This window comes from Nipponia nippon, unplaced genomic scaffold (assembly GCF_047370975.1).
Source record: "Nipponia nippon isolate SJK-2023a ecotype South Korea unplaced genomic scaffold, ASM4737097v1 scaffold_3, whole genome shotgun sequence".
Classification (NCBI taxonomy): Eukaryota; Metazoa; Chordata; class Aves; order Pelecaniformes; family Threskiornithidae; genus Nipponia; species Nipponia nippon.
In genome coordinates, this window is record NW_028262347.1 from 61367386 (window position 1) to 61387954 (window position 20569).

At 41.5% G+C, this 20569-nt stretch overlaps 1 protein-coding gene across 4 annotated transcripts; it reads right to left on the reverse strand.

The window, feature by feature from the left end:
* Window positions 1–1079: 1079 nt before the first annotated feature.
* On the reverse strand, window positions 1080–20569 carry CUNH12orf75 (chromosome unknown C12orf75 homolog). 4 transcript variants are annotated; one of them, XM_087767772.1, is made up of 6 exons: window positions 20430–20569; window positions 13169–13193; window positions 6768–6803; window positions 4676–5604; window positions 2893–3298; window positions 1080–1116 (listed from the first exon to the last, which is right to left on the reverse strand). In XM_087767772.1, the coding sequence occupies exons 1-4, from the start codon at window positions 20470–20472 to the stop codon at window positions 5469–5471; spliced, it is 240 nt and encodes a 79-aa protein (XP_087623898.1). In that variant the 5' UTR covers window positions 20473–20569; the 3' UTR covers window positions 1080–1116; window positions 2893–3298; window positions 4676–5468. The 4 variants fall into 4 exon arrangements, with proteins under 4 accessions (XP_087623898.1, XP_087623900.1, XP_087623899.1 ...); XM_087767774.1 differs by lacking the exon at window positions 1080–1116 and having other exon boundaries at window positions 2189–3298; window positions 4676–4716; window positions 5525–5604; XM_087767773.1 differs by lacking the exon at window positions 1080–1116 and having other exon boundaries at window positions 2189–3298; window positions 4676–5327; window positions 5525–5604.

Genomic DNA, 20569 nt, shown 5'->3' on the forward strand with positions numbered 1-20569 from the left:
CACAGATACCAAGAAGCTGGGTCCTTACAACTGAGCTCCAGGTTCTGCATTAAGAAGAAAGCAAAATAAATGCACTGTCTCATCAGTGTAATTCAAAGGAGCAGCTGTCTTCGAGATGAAATAGTTTGTACAACTAGAACAAAATTTGAAACCCAACAAGGTATTTGGATTGTTTGTCAGCTCATCACAAACTGTAGTTTCAGTCCTAGGCTTTGATACTCCAGAATTTTTCAAGATTCAATTCTCTGAGTTATGTGAATTCAAGCATAATATTTCTGAGCTGTCAAAAAATCCAAAATCAGAGATTCTGAGATTATTAAGCCTGAATCCACTGTGTTTGCTAAACTATTTTCACTGTCTCCTCAGCTCTGGCTGGAGAAAGAGTGACAACGGCAAAGGAAATGGTATCACAGCCCCAATGTTTCAATGTTTCTTCTTTACAAATGGTAATTTAAGATGTTTTGACAAAACCAAAGTATGTCTCTTAATAATAACTCTGCCATTCAATGGCTTCTTGTGTTCTGTTCTCAATTCTCACATTCTCACTCATCATTTGAGTGCCTAAATTTCCTCCAAGGATGCCATCAAATGCACAGCTGGCAGCTGGCATATAGGGATTTTTTTGTGTTCCTCCTCCTAACAAAAATATCCATAGATTGTAAGTTTTGAAAGAGCAGATATACTCATTTCTCCATGAAATATCATGTGCTTTTATTAACAAAGGCTTAAGAAATTCAGCTCACCATAGAGGAATTTTGATGAGCAGAAAATCAGTTCCCTAAGTGGAATATGGCCAAGACTGAATACAGTGTCCTGTCACACAGTTTCTAGATCTGTGGGGCCTTGGGAAAACAAGAGTCTGCAAATCTAAGACAAGGGCATGGCCCTAGCTCTTTGGTTTCATGGATACAGGCCCGCATGGCATAAATGAATGTATATCTATTGCAGAGGCTTCAGCCCATGATACTGAAACATTTGTCAGTTGATCAGTAAGCTTTTGAGATTAAAAGATGCAGAGGAACAAAAATATTAAGAAACCACCATACCTCCCACACATTCAGAGGATGAATCACTAAGAGGCCAATTCTGCAAAGTGCTCCACACTTCTCTGCAGCACTGCACAGGAAAAATTAAGCAATGACGTAAACCAAGAAAAAGTACCCTTTGCAACTGTCCCACCACCAACTGCTAGGAGCTATTCATTAAAGATCACCTCCTTCTTTCCTCAGCCCACACATGAGGGTTCAGATGTCAGTAGCTGAACAAGTGATGTTCGAATTGAGCCCTGTCCACCTTTTTGATGGTTCTTCCCAGCAACTGAAGGATAGAAGCGGACATGTAACTGGGGAGATTACTGACATTTGTTGTTGGCTTTTCAAGCACTAGCTGAACTACGATGTATCCTAGGATGACTCGTGTTTTTTCTGCTTTGGGAAGGGCAATCGTGATCAGGTCAGGCACGGGCCTAATTGCTTTGTACTAGATAAACTTGTGCTGTGCAAACCATTTAGACCATCTGTGGAACATGTGATGTGGAAACTACACCCTTACGCTACGAGAAGCAGGTAGAAAGCAAACCTGCATGTTTATTACTCACTGCTATTTGAGTTCTCATCAACTTGGCATACAAGAACAAGACTCTGCAGATGTAATCTACAGACATTCATTCATACTCAGATATTTTAACACAACCTCTTAATCTTCAAGCTTATTTCATCTTGGTTCAAGGTTGAAGGGGTCAAGCATGAGATGTATATTTGTCTTCAGGAGCTGGAAGCCTAAATTGTTGATAACCCAAGTAGCCAATTTCTAGAGAATAGCAGTAAATAATGTCACAAATACTTAAACGAGGACAAGCAAGGAATAGTTTTAAATACTTCTTTTTACAAGCCTCCCACCAAACAAACTACCACTTATTTTAAAGCCAGAGTTGCAGGTTTCTGGAAATCATAGTCAAAGGTTGTTCATTGGTCTTAATAGATATCGATGAAATGGGTAGTAATTTCATGGTTCACAGTGTTTCACTTCATGTCCAAATTTTCTGTTTTGTTTTTTTCTTTTAATTTTAAAAGTGGTCATTAATGTACAGTAATATACTAATGTGGTGCGGGTTGGGGTTTTTTTGTTCATTTGTTTGTTTGAATTGTATGGCATATTGTGTCCTATTACAAAAAGTTTGACTAAAGAATTATGCAAAAGGCTTTAATTTAAATACTTGTTCAGCCATATGGAAATGTACAATCTGGTTTATGTTCTATGGGAAACCTAAAGTTGCTATAAACTTAATGAATTTTAAAACTTCCCATCCATTACTTAATGCAACAATTTGCTAAAGTAATAATAACACTCATTCTGTTACAATTTGCCATACTGGAGATGCTTAGAGATGAGTCAGGGATACAAAACTCTAACAGTGATCAAAAATCCTCTACAGTTCAGGAGGATGCAGCACTGGAGTTTGGTCCTGCTATCTCTGAAAATACTATCACCTCATCCTTATGCGAGGAAATGTCATGATAATATTACACAGAACGGAAGACATAATAGTTCGGTTCATTAGTATTTTTTTCCATGTAATGCTTTATAAAAGAGATAAAGCTGAAGAAAATAAAACCAGACATATAAATATTACGATGAAGTACGCTGTTCTTATTTAAATAAATTTCCTTGAGCAATATCTTCTTAAAAGGTGAAAATTAACCACTAACATTTGTCTCACTGTATAAAAGTGACGATAGTAATTATAAAGAACCCGATGGTCTTATGCTTATTTCATCCTATTCTTAAGTTTTCACAGCAAAAATATTAAAATTTACAATATTACCAAAAAGATGCAAACCTGTCAAATATATTACTCTGAAGTAAATTAACAATTAATTTATAGGAACCTACCGTAAGAACTATTCATTGGACAGTAGTAATGGTTTTCTATATAAAATCTATCAAAAATTGTTGGAGAAAATATACAAAGCGTAGCTGATAGCTGATGAAATCTGCAATATGGCCACAGAGAAATAAGTTGCAGATCATCAAAGTTAGCTCTTGTGCAGAAACATCCACCATGAGTTCCTTAATTTCACTTTTCACTGGAGAACAGCAGGAGGTTTCCATAATGCAACCATCATAGGAAACTGATTCAACGCCGTACTTTAAGCTTTACCCGTAGTTGGAACTGGCAACAGTTTAGATTTTTTGGTGCTCTGATCTCTCTTGCTCTCCGGAAGGCTACGTAAATATAAAAATCTTCAGCAGAAAGACAACTCTCTCTAAAGCACTGGCAAGTGGTCTTAGTAGAAGACTGTTCAAAAAAAGAAAGGGAAAACCAGACTTAGCTGGACTGGTAAAGCAATATTGGTAAAGCAATACAGTAACACTCTATACGTAAACCAGCAAACTAGGTCATGGTTAGAAGCTGAGAGATTTGTGGTCATGCCCTCCAGACACACGCCCATAAACTTGTGGAGCTCAGAGGACCTTTTGCAGATTTAAAGGTGCTCATCTGTCTAAGTGTTCTTTAGCCTGAGCCAGCAGCCAAGCCCTTATCTTGCACCAATGAAGGCAAAGTGCACTTTCAACTATTTTGAACATCAAAAATGTCAAGTGATTGATTCTACCCAACCTCAAGCATTTAACTAAAGCACCTAGACAAGGACATAATTAACCCAGGCTCTGGTCATCAACCACAGATGGAAAGCTGCAATTGAAGCAGGTGATTCAGTCTTGCCCAGGTTAAGGGTGACAGTGTTCCTAGCTTAGACATCTCAGCCAGGTTACTGAAATCAGATGTGATGACCAACTGCAGGTCTCCCTGTATATAATCAGTGTATGTGTGTTCTGCTCTACTGGACCTGCATCCAGCACTGGGACCAGCCAGAACTGTTTCTGGCTCTTCACCTAAATTAGGGAAGGGTTCTACTTCCTATGGAAAACATTGGCAGCTCTGACCCCCCCACTGGCTAGATACCAAAACTGTTCTCTTTTGAAATCTGTCAACATTTATTCAGTTCAAATTCTGAATGGAAACTTCGCTTGTTTTATTTTTCTTCAGACACGAACTTGTAAAGGACTTCTTTTTTTAGTTAGTTAGTTAGTTGAAACTCAAGTCAGGAACAGAGCCTATAAATTTTCACTGTCCTGTTCTGGCCGGTGGAAAACGAAACCCCACAGATTCTCCCATAGCAAGAGGAAAGCTCCAGTAATTTACTTAGTGGGTGCCTCACTTTGGTCCTCAAGGTCCTCCACAAAACAGAGATGATGTTGTCTAACTGCAAACTACTTGTTCCTGGGAAAAGCTTTGTCTCTACAGGTGCTGGTTTACGCACTGCTGATGCACTTCTCCTCTCATGGGAGGTCTTAGTACTGCTGCAAGATTAGCTGTGGTGTGGTTGAAGGTAGATACAAGGATATTTGCTTTTTATTCATTCCCAAATGGGGTAATACGGAGTTTTCTTGCTTCTCACTTCTCACCAAGAAGGTGACTTTACCCTCTTGTAAATTTACATCTGCACCGCTGATAACTGGCCCCTGGTCCAGCCTTTAGAAGAGTTATGCTGCAGCTGGAGAAGTAACTGGGTGATTCCCAGACCACCCGACAGCAGCACAGGGAGCACTGCCACCTTGTTTCTGTTCAACAAATACATGCCAAGCACATAACATTAATTAAGACATACTGTACCTCCAGCTGTTTGGATCTTGATGTGTTTATTTCCTTCTAATCTTCATTAGGAAAAAAAGGTAGAGATGGTTAAAACATTGCAACGTATCACTAATTTAGAGCTCCATTTAAAAAAAAACCATGCCACAAAGGTACTACTGTTCCAAAACCGGCCACTATTATTATGGTTAATAGTATTATTTTTCTTCATTTTTTTGTTCTGCAGCAAATTTTGGAAGCACCAAGTCAGTGACTAAACTCTGTGGTGTACATACGTGACAGCAGCATTTTGTTGTATTAAATCTAAACAATTATTACATGATTTCATAAATATATGTTTATGACTTGTTTATTAAGTACCTATAAACCTAATGCTTTTTCCCACTGTTCGAAAACATCACATGGAAAAGAAACAGTTTGCACGGGGTTTCATATTAAGAACAGAAATAAACCTGAAAGCAAGCACTTACTAACTGTTATTACTGGAATTCACCACAATGCAAGTAAACACCTTCAAAACTAAAAATAGTGCTGAGGCTCCGCAAGTGCATCTATCACAGCCTCTTACTCCTAACAGGGTTTTGTCTTCTTTGAATTCGCAGAGCACTCAGAGCGTGGAGAAGCTGTTCAGAAGACAATGTACCACATTGTCAGCATCTGCTCTAGGATCCTTCTGCAAAAGTAAGTGTGTTAAAATTTAAATAAACGGGAACAATCACTTTAATGATTATAAATAGCCCCACTGCCTTAAGAGGCTCCAAGGCTAGCCAGTCTGTCTGAAATAATAATTGATTTTTAAAGGAAATACATCCTGCTAGGTAAAATTAAACTGAGAGAGCAGGAGAAATGCAATACGCAACCTTCCGATACCTTTCGGTGCAGCTTTCGTCTGACTGGAAACCATGGCAGCCGCGTCCGAGGGCAGGCCAACATACACGCCACCATAGTTCCTGATTTAAAGAAACAATTATAGAGACATCAGAGCTTAATTGTAACACTTCTCCCTATAATGTTGACATCAGGGAGCAGCATTACAAAGACCATGGATGGTCAGAGAGGAGGGCAGCTCTACACAAGCATCCTCAGAGGAGCCCTACTTTCCCTTGGCTATGGTAAAAGTGCATATTAAGTGCCATGTGCTTGCTAATACAGTGCCATGCAAAAACCACTTGAGGTTAGCTGTTACTCTTAAGTGGGACCCAAGACTGTGAAAGGAGCTATTTTTCACGCAAGTTCCTAATATTTTTCATTAAATCCCAACTGTGTTCTGACAATAAACCCCACTGGCCCAGCTTCTTCTAGACACCGAATATATCCAACCGAGGACAGAGCCAATCTGATAATAATGTTCAACACTGGGACTGCTGAAGCACCTCGCTTCAAACACCACACACCAATTAAACAGCACTTTGACCTTTCCTCGTTAGTAAATAGGACCTGCATCCCCCTGCTTAGGGCCACGCTCGGAGAAAACTGTGAGTAGGAAGGAGCACGAGGGTGTTAAGTACTTTCACAGCCCAACCCTCTCCCCTTCATGGCCTTGTAGAGCATATTTTCTGGCTCCGAGGCCTGTATGAAAAGCAGGGACTGATGCAAGGAGGTGAAAAACTGGGTGCTTAAGGGCCTCTGCTCTGCCTGGAGCTACCTGCAGAGACTCCCATTACGCTGCTCTGCCCTGTTAGGTGCCAAATGGATCATGCCTCCTCCAGCCCCCAGGGCTCTGCGTTGATTTCTGATTTGTTTGGTGATAGAGTCACATCTCCTTTGACTTCCAGCCCAGCAGAGATCTCCCACAGGTGCTGATGCCATCTTCTGTGGCGGGGCTGGGGTGATGGCAGAGGTCACTGGCCCTTATCAAGCAGATCACCTACAGCTGAGAGATAATGTGCTGCTCTTGCCACAAAGTTGTCCCCTCTTCAACTCACTAATGGGGCAGGGGCACTCATCAATACTGGGCTCTGTGTGAGACTTCCTCCTCTCTTCTCTTTTTTTTCTTTTTCTCTGCTTTGGTGGTGTTGGTGGGAATTAGGAGGAGGAAAGGAAGGAGGTACATCTGGCGGCAGAGCTCTCTGCAGCCTATTGCAAATAAAGCCAGTCCCAGTAGAGCACCTACCTCCTTTTGTCATCATCTGATACAGATTCTTCTGCTCTGTAACATCAAAAGATATAAAGCACATTAGCAGATTGTTTCTTTCAGATATGCCATCACCATCTGGGTAGATTCAGGAGCAACGGAAGAAGGGGATTAATACTGATGGCAGTTTAATTCAGGTCATCCACAATTCAATAAAGTATTCACACAGGCACAAAAAGAGCGACAATTTTCCAATCTAACGTACAGATGAAAGAAAAGCATTAAGAATAAATGCACCTTAGTTTTCATGACCCCTGCCAATGATGCCTGAAAGTAGGTTTGGGAGCTGAAACAGGTAAATTAACACTTTTCCTGAGTGAGTCCCCACACTGCTCCATACATAACAGGAACATGAAGACTCTGCACATAACAGGAACGAGTCTGGGCTGCTGTTCCACCAAAAGAGGACCAGAAGGGACTGGGCGTCCATGCTGGCATGGGAACAAGGACGAAGAAAGATAAACTTTCATAGCAGCTGTGCCGAAAGATGTTACAGAGCCTCTCCATAAAATGAGGTACTGCAATTCCTAAAGTCAGAGTTGTTTGCCAACAAAATAACTGTTACTAATCCTTTATGAATGGGCAATTACTTCTCTTTTACCTTAAGGTAAAATCACAGGTCAGTCTGTAGGTCAATAGGGAGTCACTGCAGTTTGACTCCCCCCACTGAAATACTGCCCAGTGTAGCTGAATCGCGGCAGGGGGTAAAGTAATCGGCATCAATGTGAAGGCAAATGTAGTACAGAAAAGATAAACATTTTATTCTTACTCCCTGAGGGTACAGAGCCTGCACTGCAGTCTCTGTGCCCCACTGTCAGTCTTCACGCAAACCACTCACACACTTTTGATTAAATATTTGGACTTTGAGCTCTGCTTGCATGGCCGGGTATGGATCGGGGCAGCAGCTGCATTTTAGCTTGGTCTGCAACCTACCAACCTAGCAATAAAAATAGAGGCAAGGTAACTTGAGTGCTGTTAAATCCACAGACATCCTTCACCCCTTCCCTACAGCTGGGGGCAACTCTGACAACTGCCTGAGAATGAGTCCCGTGCCGTAGCTGCTCAGGGAGCCATGAGATATGGCCACAGCGGTGCCCGGGGAAGGCTGCCAACAGCGAAGGGAGCACCACGACCCAAGGAGGGCTCTGCTGTGGAAATGCTCATGCACAGGCTGTTCACCCAGATATCCTGACCTGAATACTCCCATTGAAGGACCAATTGCCTGGACTACAGGAGCAATGCAAAGATACTCCCCATCACGAGCTGATCCATGAATTTCTGATCTGCTCCCCAGGCAATAAAACTGAGAACTGGCCTTTAACCAGTATTAGGGATAAATTCATTCTGTAGCCTTGAAAGGCATTTCTGAACTATGATATTTAACAATAATATATGACATTTCTTATTGTAATTTATTTATTCTGAGAGGTAGATGTACCTACTGTTTAATCATCAGGGCTGTATGCCATTACTGACCCACGAAGTCAATGGCATTTTGGCCCAAAGTGCAGAGAGCTCATAGCAAGATGCAGCTTTAAATGCAAGAAAATCCCACTTAAACCTCAGTCACCACTCTCCTGGGAGGGTAGCAAATGCCTTAAAAATACTGCTACAAGTTGGAAATGATCTTACACTTATCTGCTTTCTAAGTGGCAGAACATGACAAACTATCCTTTCTGCATCACTGTAGTGAATAAGGGTACACAAGTCCTTTTAATAGTAGAGGTCTGGGGTAAATTTAAGTATGCTGGAGTTTTGCTAAATGATATTTACACGAGGCATAGCACTGAGTGGGGTGAGCCTCCTCGTCTGCTGTCTTTGCCTACATCTTACCACTCAAGAGAGATGGAGCAATAAACTCCTCATTCTCTGGCACTCCTGACACTCCTCCCTGGAGGAGCTAGTGCCATTTCAGAAGGCATCTCCCATCTCCTCTGACCCTATGTAGCCTAAGCCACCTTGCAGTCCTCACACACGCGGCCAGAAAAATGCAGAGATAACTTTCCTTGAGGACTGTGAAGCTGCTCTGTCCTAGTGTGGGCCAATACCAGCCGAAGAAAGTGGAAAGCCCGTGGGTAGTAACGAGCCCTGTATTTTTAGCAAAAAAAATGAAAACACTTTAAGAAAGGGACTCTGGGTGCCAAAAGATCACAAACAATCATTTCTGTTGAACCAACCGAATGTGTCACAGGATTGATTTTCTCATACAACTGGAAATATTTTCTGTAATCCAGATTAACCATTATCCAAAGAAAATAATCCTTTAAAAGCACTGGCAACTTCATGTGCAGTTCAAAGCCTCTAAAATGGAGTTGTAAGAATAATAATCAATATTGTCCAACAGGAAATTACAGTCAATGTTTAAAAAAAAAAAAGCCTCTACTGTGCAACAGGGCTATATTTTCTTCTGTTCTAGAAATGTTTTGCAATGGGGCATCACTGGACCATTACTGTCATTCTCTCACTAAAACAAATTATTCCGGTCTATGATTAAGCAGACTAGTTTTTTTTAAACATTTTGCTTTCTTCCTTTCCTCTTAATAGCTACAGATCAAAGTCTAATTTTGCAATACCTTTTCCCTTAAATGCACAACAGCAAATATAATCGGGGATTGTATAGGATACAGCTCTTGGGCTGGGTGATGACCGGGTGCAATCTGTTGTAGCCCTGCTGGGAAAGAGGAGGTGAACAGAGACAGGAGGAACGTGGAAGCGTGAGAGGGAAAAGAAAGAAAAATTCTGGTGATGGCACTTAAGGAAGAAGCCATTTTCCACCCCCTCCTGGGGACTCCTTTCTAAGCAGCACAGGAAGGACTGCTGCTCCAGTTTATGCATTACGCACATTCACACACCTCTTGCCTTCACACACTGTAGCTTAAGGCCCCATTTTGAAAGGCATCCACTAATTTCACATGTTCAAATGTGCAGGTGCCAGCTGAGCCATTGCGGCAGGTGCTGCTTCTGTGCCTAGGCTGGGTGACCACGGGTGGCTCTGGGGATCAGGGCTGCAATGGCCATACTGGACCGTGTGGAAATGAGAATGTAAAGGAGCTCCTTTGCTTTCGGCAGTGCTCCCATTGCCATATTTCCCAGACTCAAAGAGAGGACATGGGGATACGGGAGTCCAGCACATCCTTTCTCTCTCCCTCTCTACCTCCAATGCGTCTTTAGCTTCTTCTTATGTCAGGGATGAAGGAAAAACCTAGCATAAAAAATATCTTTAAATATCTGCATTTACAGAGTCCTCCAGGAAGAGCAAGGTAAGATAAGCTTTTCTGCACCAGGAATAGACGGCAAAAGGAACGTAGCAGTCCAACGTGCTTTGTACTGATCTGCTGCCATGTCGCTGCATCTTCCCTCAGATGTTGTTGACATCTACTGCAGAGGAACTGAGAGCACCTTTTTCAGCAGGTAGCGTAGGTGGAGTCCTGTAGCCGGTAGACGGATTTAACAGCAAATCCACATAACGGCTTTCTATTTTCAGCTGAAATAAATGCTTCTTTTGGTAAGGATTTGTCTATCCCAAGAGGCTTCCTGTCACCCTCCTAGCCTGAAAAATATACTTGGTTCAACTGTCAGTTTTTACATCCATCAGTCCTATGTCCCTTTGATGGTAAAAGAAGCTGGCACTTTTCACATAATATTTTAAATATCAAATGACAGGCATTCGCAGTAATTCATTCCATCCACATTTTTCTTACCTCAGCTTTTATGTTTGTGCCGAGCATTATACAGACTCTTTCTAGCCATGCTCAGTAGTCCCACCAGAAATGATTCACTAAACTTTGTGCAAGTGACAGATTACTTCTCCTCAGTTTCTCAGCGTTTCTTGAGAACAAGGGCCTGTCATTTGTATTTGATGGATTTCTTCCCAATATTTTGAAACAGGCTTGAATTGCTGTGTCCTTTCCTTCCTACTGCTACTAATCTTCCTCTGCACTTAGCCACATTCTGAATATCACAGGCATTGCATTATTTTCTAGCATATACTTTACCCCTCCTATATCTAAGCTTGTCTAGTTAGCAGTGACGTACTTCTCTTTATTAGTGGGGCAGGAGCATTGGCTAAAGCTGGCCAACAGATTCACCGTTGATTTGAGGGTTGGAGTACACAGGGAGATATTACGTTTCCAGACCATACGTCCTTCTTCTCACCGCGTGGCCCTCAGTCTCACAGCACTTTGTGTAGGAAGATCATCATATCATCATCCCTATCTTACTGGTGGAGAAACTCAAGGCCCAGAGGGCAAAGCAGCTTCCTTGCGGCCACCCTCGAGGGCTCAGAGCAGGATCCAGCCCCCTCTCCTTCCACCCGGCTGCTCACTCCAAGACATGCTGGTGCCTTGGCAATGAGCTGCAGTCAAGAAATGAGAAATCTCTTGAGTCAGAATAACCGTATTCTGTATCAAAAAGTATGATGTAACTAAGGACACGCTAAATGCTTTTCTGGACCAGAGTCGATACAACTGAATTTTAATGGCAAAAAAAACACGGGTTTTTTTAAAGAGAATTTTTTTTTTAATCTTTAGCTGATAAAAGTGAAAAGGTGTAAAATAAAAGCTTGTGTGAATCTACAATGTTAGTTAATATAAATCTGTTCATTTCCGTGAAACTAAAATAGTTTTTCTGGTATTTTACTCCCTTTGTAAAAATCTGCTGTTGAATGTGAGGACAATTGATTTAGGACTTTCCGGGTCACCACTGCCGTTCCTCATTAACAGATCTGTGTTTCTGCTGTCTGACAAGAAGGCTCAACCACACTATTACTCGCACAGGTTGTTCGGCTGGCTCTACTGTACTTATCTGAATGAGTAATCATTCCAGGGTTGACCCTTTCCCTTTGTTGAAGTCTGCACTAGTAGTTAAGTTTTTTCTAAGTTATTCCGATACTTTTTTGAAACATGACAGATGATCCAACACTAACAAGTAGGATGTTCCCAGTTTAACTCCTAAAGCCTGGCCCTACAAATGCTTACACACACATAAACACAGTTTTACATATACCCATACCTTTAAGTACAGAAACATGCCTACTAAATTCATAATTTTATAGTGCTTGCAATTTTGAAATTTAAAACTACCGAAGAGCAAAGAGAGGGATGCAGTTTTAAGTCAGTCACTTAAATTATCTAAATTGAACAATAAAAAAGGCCCTAATATAAATTAAAAACAGTGAGTTTGTATATATAAAAGTGCTGAGGGCATGGATGCTGCAGGCTGTGTCAAGAAGAGGTTCCTCATAAGCTTGTCTTCTGTAATTCATTTATTGTCTGACACTGCAAACCTAGAAAACAGACTGCAGGGGTAACATAGATCGCAAGAGTATCTGTGACAACAGTGTTCATCTGCCAAGTGAGACCTGTCGTTAGCTCTCAGCTGTGCTCTGTAATAGCAAGGACAAGCCTGTTGTTAAGCTCTTCTCTCCTCTTGTTTATCTGAGTTGACAGTCCTCATTTCTACACCAGGATTCCTCTGTCTAATTAGAGTAGTTATTCTAAATGAAGTAAATAAAACTGAAGAATGTTCCTATTGCATAACATGAAAATCTTTCCCAGGTCCCTCAGTTTCAAACTCTAGTGGTAAATTCCAGTTATATGAAATAGAAGGCAAGACCTCAGGAGGACGTCTTTAATGTTTCCTTTGATAGGAAAATAAATTTATGGCTGAATAAAGCTGTTCCTGCACATTTCTACATCAGCAAATAAAAAATGGGCTGAGAAAGGCTGATCTTTTGCTGCTGCTTTTCTGAAAACCAGAAGTTGGCAGGAGACAACAGGACAGGACAATAGAGGTTCAGACCTTCCACATTTAGAGAAAAACAGGATGGGTAGGGCTGCCCTCTGCTACTCAGCATCAAAGATAAGGGAGAGAAAGAGGAGCCAACAGATACTATCTTCAATGCGGAGAACATCTAGAGAAGGTGGGTACTTTGAAAAGGAAGTCTGGATGGGTTACTGAGTCTCCCGCAAAGAGGGGAAATTTGCCTCAGTGGCTCCTTAAATCTCACACAGGGCTTGGTGGAAATTTATGTGATTGCTTCATACAATGACATGGTCTTTGGAAAAAGGTGTACTGGTACCTGACAAGGAAGAGTAGTCTGAAGCAATATGACCACCTCTGGGAGACAACTTTCTCAACAGAAGCAGAAAAAAGACATTTCTGTTAGAGAAATAACAAGGGAAGGAATCTGTAGAAATGTAAACAAGACATGAAGTTGTTTTGTGGAGATGGAAGCTGTCACTAAAGACAATAAACATCTGGTGGTGTTGATTATATGTTAGGAACCAGATGAATCATGTATGACTAAATCTAGTACAAGGCTAGTAGGACTGAAGACAAGTCCAGGGTTACATATTTGAAAGAGTAGAGTAAGTACTTACACATCTTTAGTAGTCCCTGTGGCACCTAGAATGAAAAAAAAGTGCATGTTTACAAGATAATGGCATAATCCTCTAAACCAACCGATAGTACAGTAAGCATTTTTCCGTCTTGCTGCCCTAAACAATGCAGAAATAGCAACAGAAATTTTCTATTGTCAGAGAACAGATTTCTCATGATTGTCTAGTTTATCCTTAATGATTATCTATATTATCCCTTAAGTCTACCACACTTAGATCTGGGCCAGATTCTCAGTGGGTGAAAATGATGCTGCTGGGGACCAGCACCCAGCTACAGTCACTCAGGATGAGAGCAACATAAGATAAAATTGATCTTTCTGACTTTTATATGCTTCACTTTGCTCAGTCTTCTGCTGGCTTTGTCTGCTACAAAGTCGCCGCAACTAACCAAGCAGTTACTCCTGAATGCCTGTTTATTTTGTGCACACACCATTTGATTCAGTTGTAGACTTGGCACCACATGTGTAAAATGCTGCTCCATTCTTCCTGCCAGATAAATAAAGTTTTATAAAACAACTAGACAGAACTAATATAAATATAGGGCCACAATCCACCCAAAGCCCAAGACATCTAAAGAGATCAACCACCCCTTAATTCATCTTGCTATTTAACAAAAAAGCAAAAAGACAAAAGCTACCACCTGGCTGCCTGATCTCAGTGATCAATTTTTTTTTGGTGATTCAGATGCTTCTTGCTGGGAGACAAACATTCACTCAAGTACAAACTCTTTCCTGTTCCTCCCAAGTTATTAATGCCATGTTGCTATTGCTGGTATATCATTCAGCTGAGTAACCAGCAAATTATCCCTTCTATTAATTACACAAGCTAGGGTAGATATTAGAAAACCTTTCACTTCTTTTCCTCTTCCTCTCAGTACTTAGCTGGAAGAGGTTATCTGAGCTCGCTCTGAAGAAACCACAGTTGTCAACTCAAAGGATTTTATGGGTTTGGAGGTAGGTTGGGTTTTTTTCAGCCATAGCACTTCATTTCTTGAAAAACTTTATTTTTGCTGCTGAAAAATATCCATAAATAGCAAATATCTTTCATCTCACTCTGATGTGTAAGAATATGCCTTCTGCATCCTTATGTTAAATGCAGAAAGGAAGAAACAGTCCTGCAAGGCCTTCTAGCACTGTCTACCTGAATGGATGGTTTGGATGGCAGGAAACATTTTCCTTTACAGCTAACTCCTGAACATAGTATCACTCCCAATTTCTATGACTTGACTATCCCTCCTTTTCCCAGCAGTAATGTTGACTAGACTTTTATAAGACTGTACACATTTCTTGTGTTAGTATTGCTTCCAGAGTCAGCAAAGTCTCAGTACAGCTATATGTATCAGAAGAAACTCTTAATTAAGCTGGAGGGAGTAGCCCTATGCACAATAAGCTCAGCTCCTTGCTTTAACACTTTATTCTGCCAGGCAGCTTTCTGAGACTTTTGGCTGTATAGGCACGTCTACATAGTACTACATATAAACTCTCCAAATTAATTGTGTCCAGGTGGAAGGTTGGCATCGCAGAGCTGCATGCAAGCTTGATCTCAGCCGATGCAGGGAGACGTTTTGTGCTACCAAGGCTAGTTCATCCAGAGTCAGCTCAGCTATGTGCCTTTAGGGCACCACCCTGCACATCTAGACAGAGCCTAGGCATCAGCAACACCTCAGACAATGTATGTTTTGAAAAGCCTAGCTCCATCGCTGTAGCTAGCAGGATTTTTTTTTTTTTCCAGAAGAAACTACTCCTGTGCTGTGCCTGTTCTGCACCAGCACCACGACTTTCTCATTTTCTCAACCTAAGCTCACTGCAAACAAACAAACTCAATTTCTCCTCCAAAAAGGTTCATGGTCCTTTTTGAGGCCTTTGCCAAGCCTTTTCTGAGTCTGAGCTGAGGTCTCAGCGCTTTGAATCCTCATTTGAAAAACTAATGCCTTCCTTGCAGGAAGTATAGCAAAAGTAAGAATTGTTTAATACACAAACTGAAACCTTAGCAAACCAAGTGAGAAGAACGGTGTGCCTGCAGTACCGCTACATTTCCCAGTGGACATACTCAAGTTCCAGTCAATCACCAGGCACACTTCAATGCCATGCCCATGTTCGATGCCATACCTGTCTTGCATTATGGTACACATACATTCACACTCTGGGGACAGGAGCTGTCTCTCAGACCCATCAATTTGGGATTCATGTAGAGCTATACGGCTATGAACCTGTGTTTGGGAATGGAGATGTGCCACTAGCATTCACACCTGGCAGCACTTGTCTCCTTTGAATATTAGAGAGGGTACCACTGCTGAAAAATCACTGCCGCATTTTGAAGTGCACCTCACACAAAACCATTGAGAACTAAGTATTATAAAAACAAATTCACTTTTTAAGAGATGATATTTACTATTTGTAATAAATAAATACATATAATAAACAAACAAATAGTTTGTTTTCTATTGTTTTTATATGTACAAAGAACCAGGTTATCCTCACTTCCATTGATGGGATTCCATTGATTTCAGTGGTGTTATTTCTCATTTTCACTAGCAAAAGTGAAAGGAGTTTGGTCCAAATTCACTTGAGTACCACTAAAGCACCTGAATATAGATCTGAAAGTATTTCCAGTTCACAAAGCAGTTTTCTTCCTGGAAGAGTTCTGAGCTTGCAAATGAACATCACTTCAGTTGGGTGTCCCGTAACTATGTAAAAACTCATGAGGTTTTCTTCATTAGGAAGCCTGAACACTCCTTGTACATGGATTTTATTTCACAAGGAACCCAATAACATCTCAGTTTGTACAGACGTGTTTGTTTTTAAAGTCCAATCCATTCACTCTCACCCCTGTTACTTCACTGACATATTTCTCTAACTCTTCCGTGTTTAGTGAGCAACACATTATTTTATAGCTACTCAAGTTCCTCCTGCCAGAAGTTCAGCCAAAGAATCTTGTTTACTACCGATTCACAAACAGTGCATAGCTGTGCCACAGCAGCAAGGCATAGTGCTCTCATAGCCGTGATGTTTTAGAAATACAACTTGAAAAAAGGTTCACATATTTGAAAGCTTGTCCATTTTTCCCACTCTATCAGCTTGGCCTAAAATAGGCAGCGCTTGACCCTACAAATCTAGTCTCAATAGGCTCATGTTGGTTTGGTTTTCCAGGACCTGCCTAACCTCAGCAACAGACTGGAGGCTGCATCCACAAAAAATAGGCTGTACTGAGTTGTCCTGAATGACCTCTCTGCTTACTCCATCTACATAGTAGGACCATGGGTGCATTTTGGCGTTTTAGAGCTGCAGGAGGAGGAGGAGGAGGAGTATAGCCTGCAGAATAAATGAGGCACATTCAGACATACATCGCTCTGAGCCCAAGTGATTACAGAAGAAAAACATTCTGTCTAGAGTAGTGGAGCTGTGATCCCTCAAAAAAACCCATAGCATTTAAACAGCCACAAATGAAGAAGGACAAAAACATATCTCAAAGCATCTTCTGTTCAGTGAGAGGGGGTTTTGCAATTTCAAAACAACAGTAGCTTGTTACTGGTGACCCTGCAGAATTTCAGTGATTGCAGGACAAATGCAAAAGATGGTTGAAAGAAATTGATAGCCACAGACGATATTCCTCTGTGCTGAGAAATGCATCATGAGTGAACATGGAAGACAAAAACTTCAGAAAAACATAAAAAGGATGAGAGGCAACCACTTAGATGAATAAAAACATGGATACAAAAAATGCCAGTATCTGAATTTAGGGCAGACTGTGAAACATTTTTCCATTAATTTTTAATGAACATTTTCCTCCGATATTTTATTGCAAATACTTCAAGTTGTTACAAAAAGCAAATAAAACCCCTCAAAATTATACGTATATGCATGCAACAGTTAAGATTACAAATGAGTTTCTATTGTAGGCTCCCTTCTGATTTGCTCCAAAAGACAGCAGTATGGAACCAAATCTTAACATCAATGAACTTATTCTATTTATACCTCAGTGTAACCAAGGACAGGATTATGTCAATTTACTTCAAATTGATTACTTCTTCAACTCATCAGGTGGCAGCTTTGTACATAGACTTGACCTGATCAAACATTAATTTTAAAAATTATTTGGATTTTAAATAGAATAGCAGCATGGTTTCCTGGGCATTCCACCGGACCTGAAGTTAATAAATCTGTTTAAACTTGGTGTGAAAGTTCTCCTTCATCATAATTTGGCTGTATTTGAAGCTCTCCACAGACTAACAGCTTCTCTGTATATTTAAATTAAGGCTAGACTGCCAGCCTCCACCGAGTACCATAATTTAAGGTGCTGTCATTGCTACTACAATTGATATAGAAAGGAGGAGGCAGTTAAAAATTGTTAGTGAAGCAACACTAGAATGAAGGGAAATGCCTTAACTCAGAAGAAAAAGTAAATTAATGTTTAAGGGCATATTTTTAAAAGACCAAAAAGGAAGAACTATTTTGGAGCTCCTAGAAGGCCAGGAAATAACATGAAAGAAGGATATGTAAAGCCAGCTAACAAAACATGGGGAAAATAGCAATTTGGTAAAACTTCCTATGGGTAATGGGAAATTTAAAAAATAAATATAATCCATAGTTAATAGATAAAATAGCTGGGTGATTTAAGAAGGATGTGTATCCATCAGTTTACTCGGATAACAGAAGCTGTCATTTCTCAACTGAGGAGCCTTTTGCCAGTGTCTGATGCCCTGGAAGGAAAACTTAAACTCTGTGAGTTATATTGGTGTTCTGGAGTACTGCACCACAGACAGAAATGTTATTCTAGATCATGCCTATTAGTTTAGATCTTGCAGACCATAGGGCTGATAGCTCCTCTGATGTCATTCCAGCCGTGCAACAGGAGATAATATCATTAGCTGAACTATCATTACATATACGTCTGCTTAGGAAAAATCGAGTTAGGCAACAATAGAAATTTCACCAGAGTAAGAAAATGGGGACTAGCATAACACGTCTAATGTATTCTGTGAAGTATGCTACAATATTATCCTTAGTCATATAATATGACAGAGTGTTAAGGTTAATTATATGTTATGTACCTCTAGCTTTGACGTTACTGACTGTAGAATAGTCATAACTTTAGCATGAAAGATGTAGTCATGCTGTGCAAGCCACAAAATTAATTTGTATTTACACAGTATTCACATCTTTCAGGAAAACATTGAGAGTTACACTTTCCTTAAGAGCTCTAGAATTCTGATTAAAAATGGTATTTCTTCTCCTTCCCCTACATAAAAAAAATTTATTTTTATTAGACACACTTTGTAAGGAATGCTAAACAGAAAAAAATAAATAGTAGACATGTGACTTCCTACTTTTATTACCAGTTGTTTGTTATTATAACACTACAGACTGCATAGAGTTATTCCTGACTGACAGTGGTGAAAGCGAGAAGAGAACTGGACCTTTCAGAGCTGTATTTGCTTTGGAAAGGTCTATCAGGGCAACAGTAATAATTCCATTACACTAATTATGTGTTCTACACAGCATTGCTGTTTTTTACCTGCGCTAAGCCACTGGAGATCTGTGGACTATTTCTAAAGAGTATGCAAAAGGCTGCCACAAAATGCAAGTTCAAATGTATTATGAATAACAGTACAGGTAAGTTAAACTACTGAAAGGGCCGTACCTTCAGTAAAAATAATTTATGAATGTACAAGCCAAAACCTGTTGAAAACAGCTGCCTTTAATGCAACAGTGGACACATTTATTTAAACAAACATACTTTTAGTTCAACGTAATTCACTAAATACTACCGCTGTCAGAGTTTTAGTCTATTTGACATTTACCCATTTGTGTCCTGGTACAAGTTCCACAGGATGGCCAGTTCAACATTAATTGAGAAGCTACCACAAAGGGACTAGTAATCAACTCAAAATGTTCCTCTGAACTTCTCTGATATATGCTCTGGTGCTTTTACCCAGCAAACAGAAATGGGATGTGAACAAGCATCACCCCAGAAGTAGGAAGCTACACTGGTCACATACTGAAACAACTTCCAGTCACAGCAATGCAGGAATCAACTAATGGGAGAGAATGAATGTGTGCAAACAGGACAGCTCTGATGAGAGTGCGGGAAGTTCAAGCGAATTCATACAGTGCATTCTTTATGGATGAGAGAGGCCTCTGATAGATACACATACCTAAAACATAATTTATAATCATTTAACAGAAATTGAGTAAGCAATAATGGCAGAAAAGCCTCCCCCTTCCCCTGCGAGTGTGAAGTGCAGGGTTTAGTGGGAAAACCAGCAACACACCACACAAACGTACGCACAGACATACAACTTGGAGAAGTCATCATCATTCATGCTCAAAGATATGCCCAGTTCTGCGAATCGGGACTAGCACCACTAGAGGCACCACTAAAGCTCTGGGTAAAGTAAGTCAAAGTGGTGAGAGATGGAGACCCCGTGACTCCCAACTGGTCCAACCGCTATTTTGCAGTGCATTCTCAAGAGGTTATGAAGCTAGCAAATGTACCTGAAAGACTTAGTACAGGTACTGAAACAGGTGGCAACGTTTGCCAAGTGCAGTTAGGATGAAAAATGATTGAGAAATGCTCATATTTACAATTATACGGTGACGGTCCACTTATCAATTTCCATATAATTTCCTTTTCCGCGGGGAGCAAGAGCACAACAGCACCATCTTCCCCGATCTTATCTCTTTTGAAAACAACCATGAACAAATAAGGGAGCCAGCTGGACACACCAGCCAGCGGTACACATTAATATGCAAGAAACCTCAATCTTGTAATATCCTCCAACTTCTCTGGCAAGCAGAGGAGAAGAAGTGACACAAATTCATTTCAGAAGTGGCATTCGTGGCCTTATAGGGAAGCAAAGAGGATGGAGCTTACACCCCTGACGGGATCCTTACGTCCAGCTCCTGGCCTGGGCTCGCCGTGCCTAGGATGGCTACTGTTGGAGGCGGTGACCCTAACGACAGCCCGGGCACCAGAAAGCCTCCGGTGTCCCCCGGCGAGCCTCATCACCCTCTCTTCCCCGGGCAAGCGAATCAGCCTCGGGGAAGGAAGATGCTCTCGCAGGAGCGCGGCTCGGAGGGGCATACCCCAAGGCGGGGGGATGCAGCCCCACCGGGGGCGAGTGTGTGCCCGCCGCCGCGCCCCGACCCGCCGCCCCCCGGCGGGGCTGCCCGCGGGGATGCTCACGCCGCCGCTCGCCCAGCCCGGCCCGGCCCCGCCGCCGCCGCCGCCGCCGCCGCCCTACCTCGCCCGCCCGCGCCGCTGGCCTTGGAGTTGCCGCAGCCCATGGGCGCTGCCCTGCCCGCCGCTGCGCCCGGCCGTGCGGAGCGGTGCGGAGCGGTGCGGAGCGGTGCGGAGCGGAGCGGCGACGGGAGGCAGCCAGCG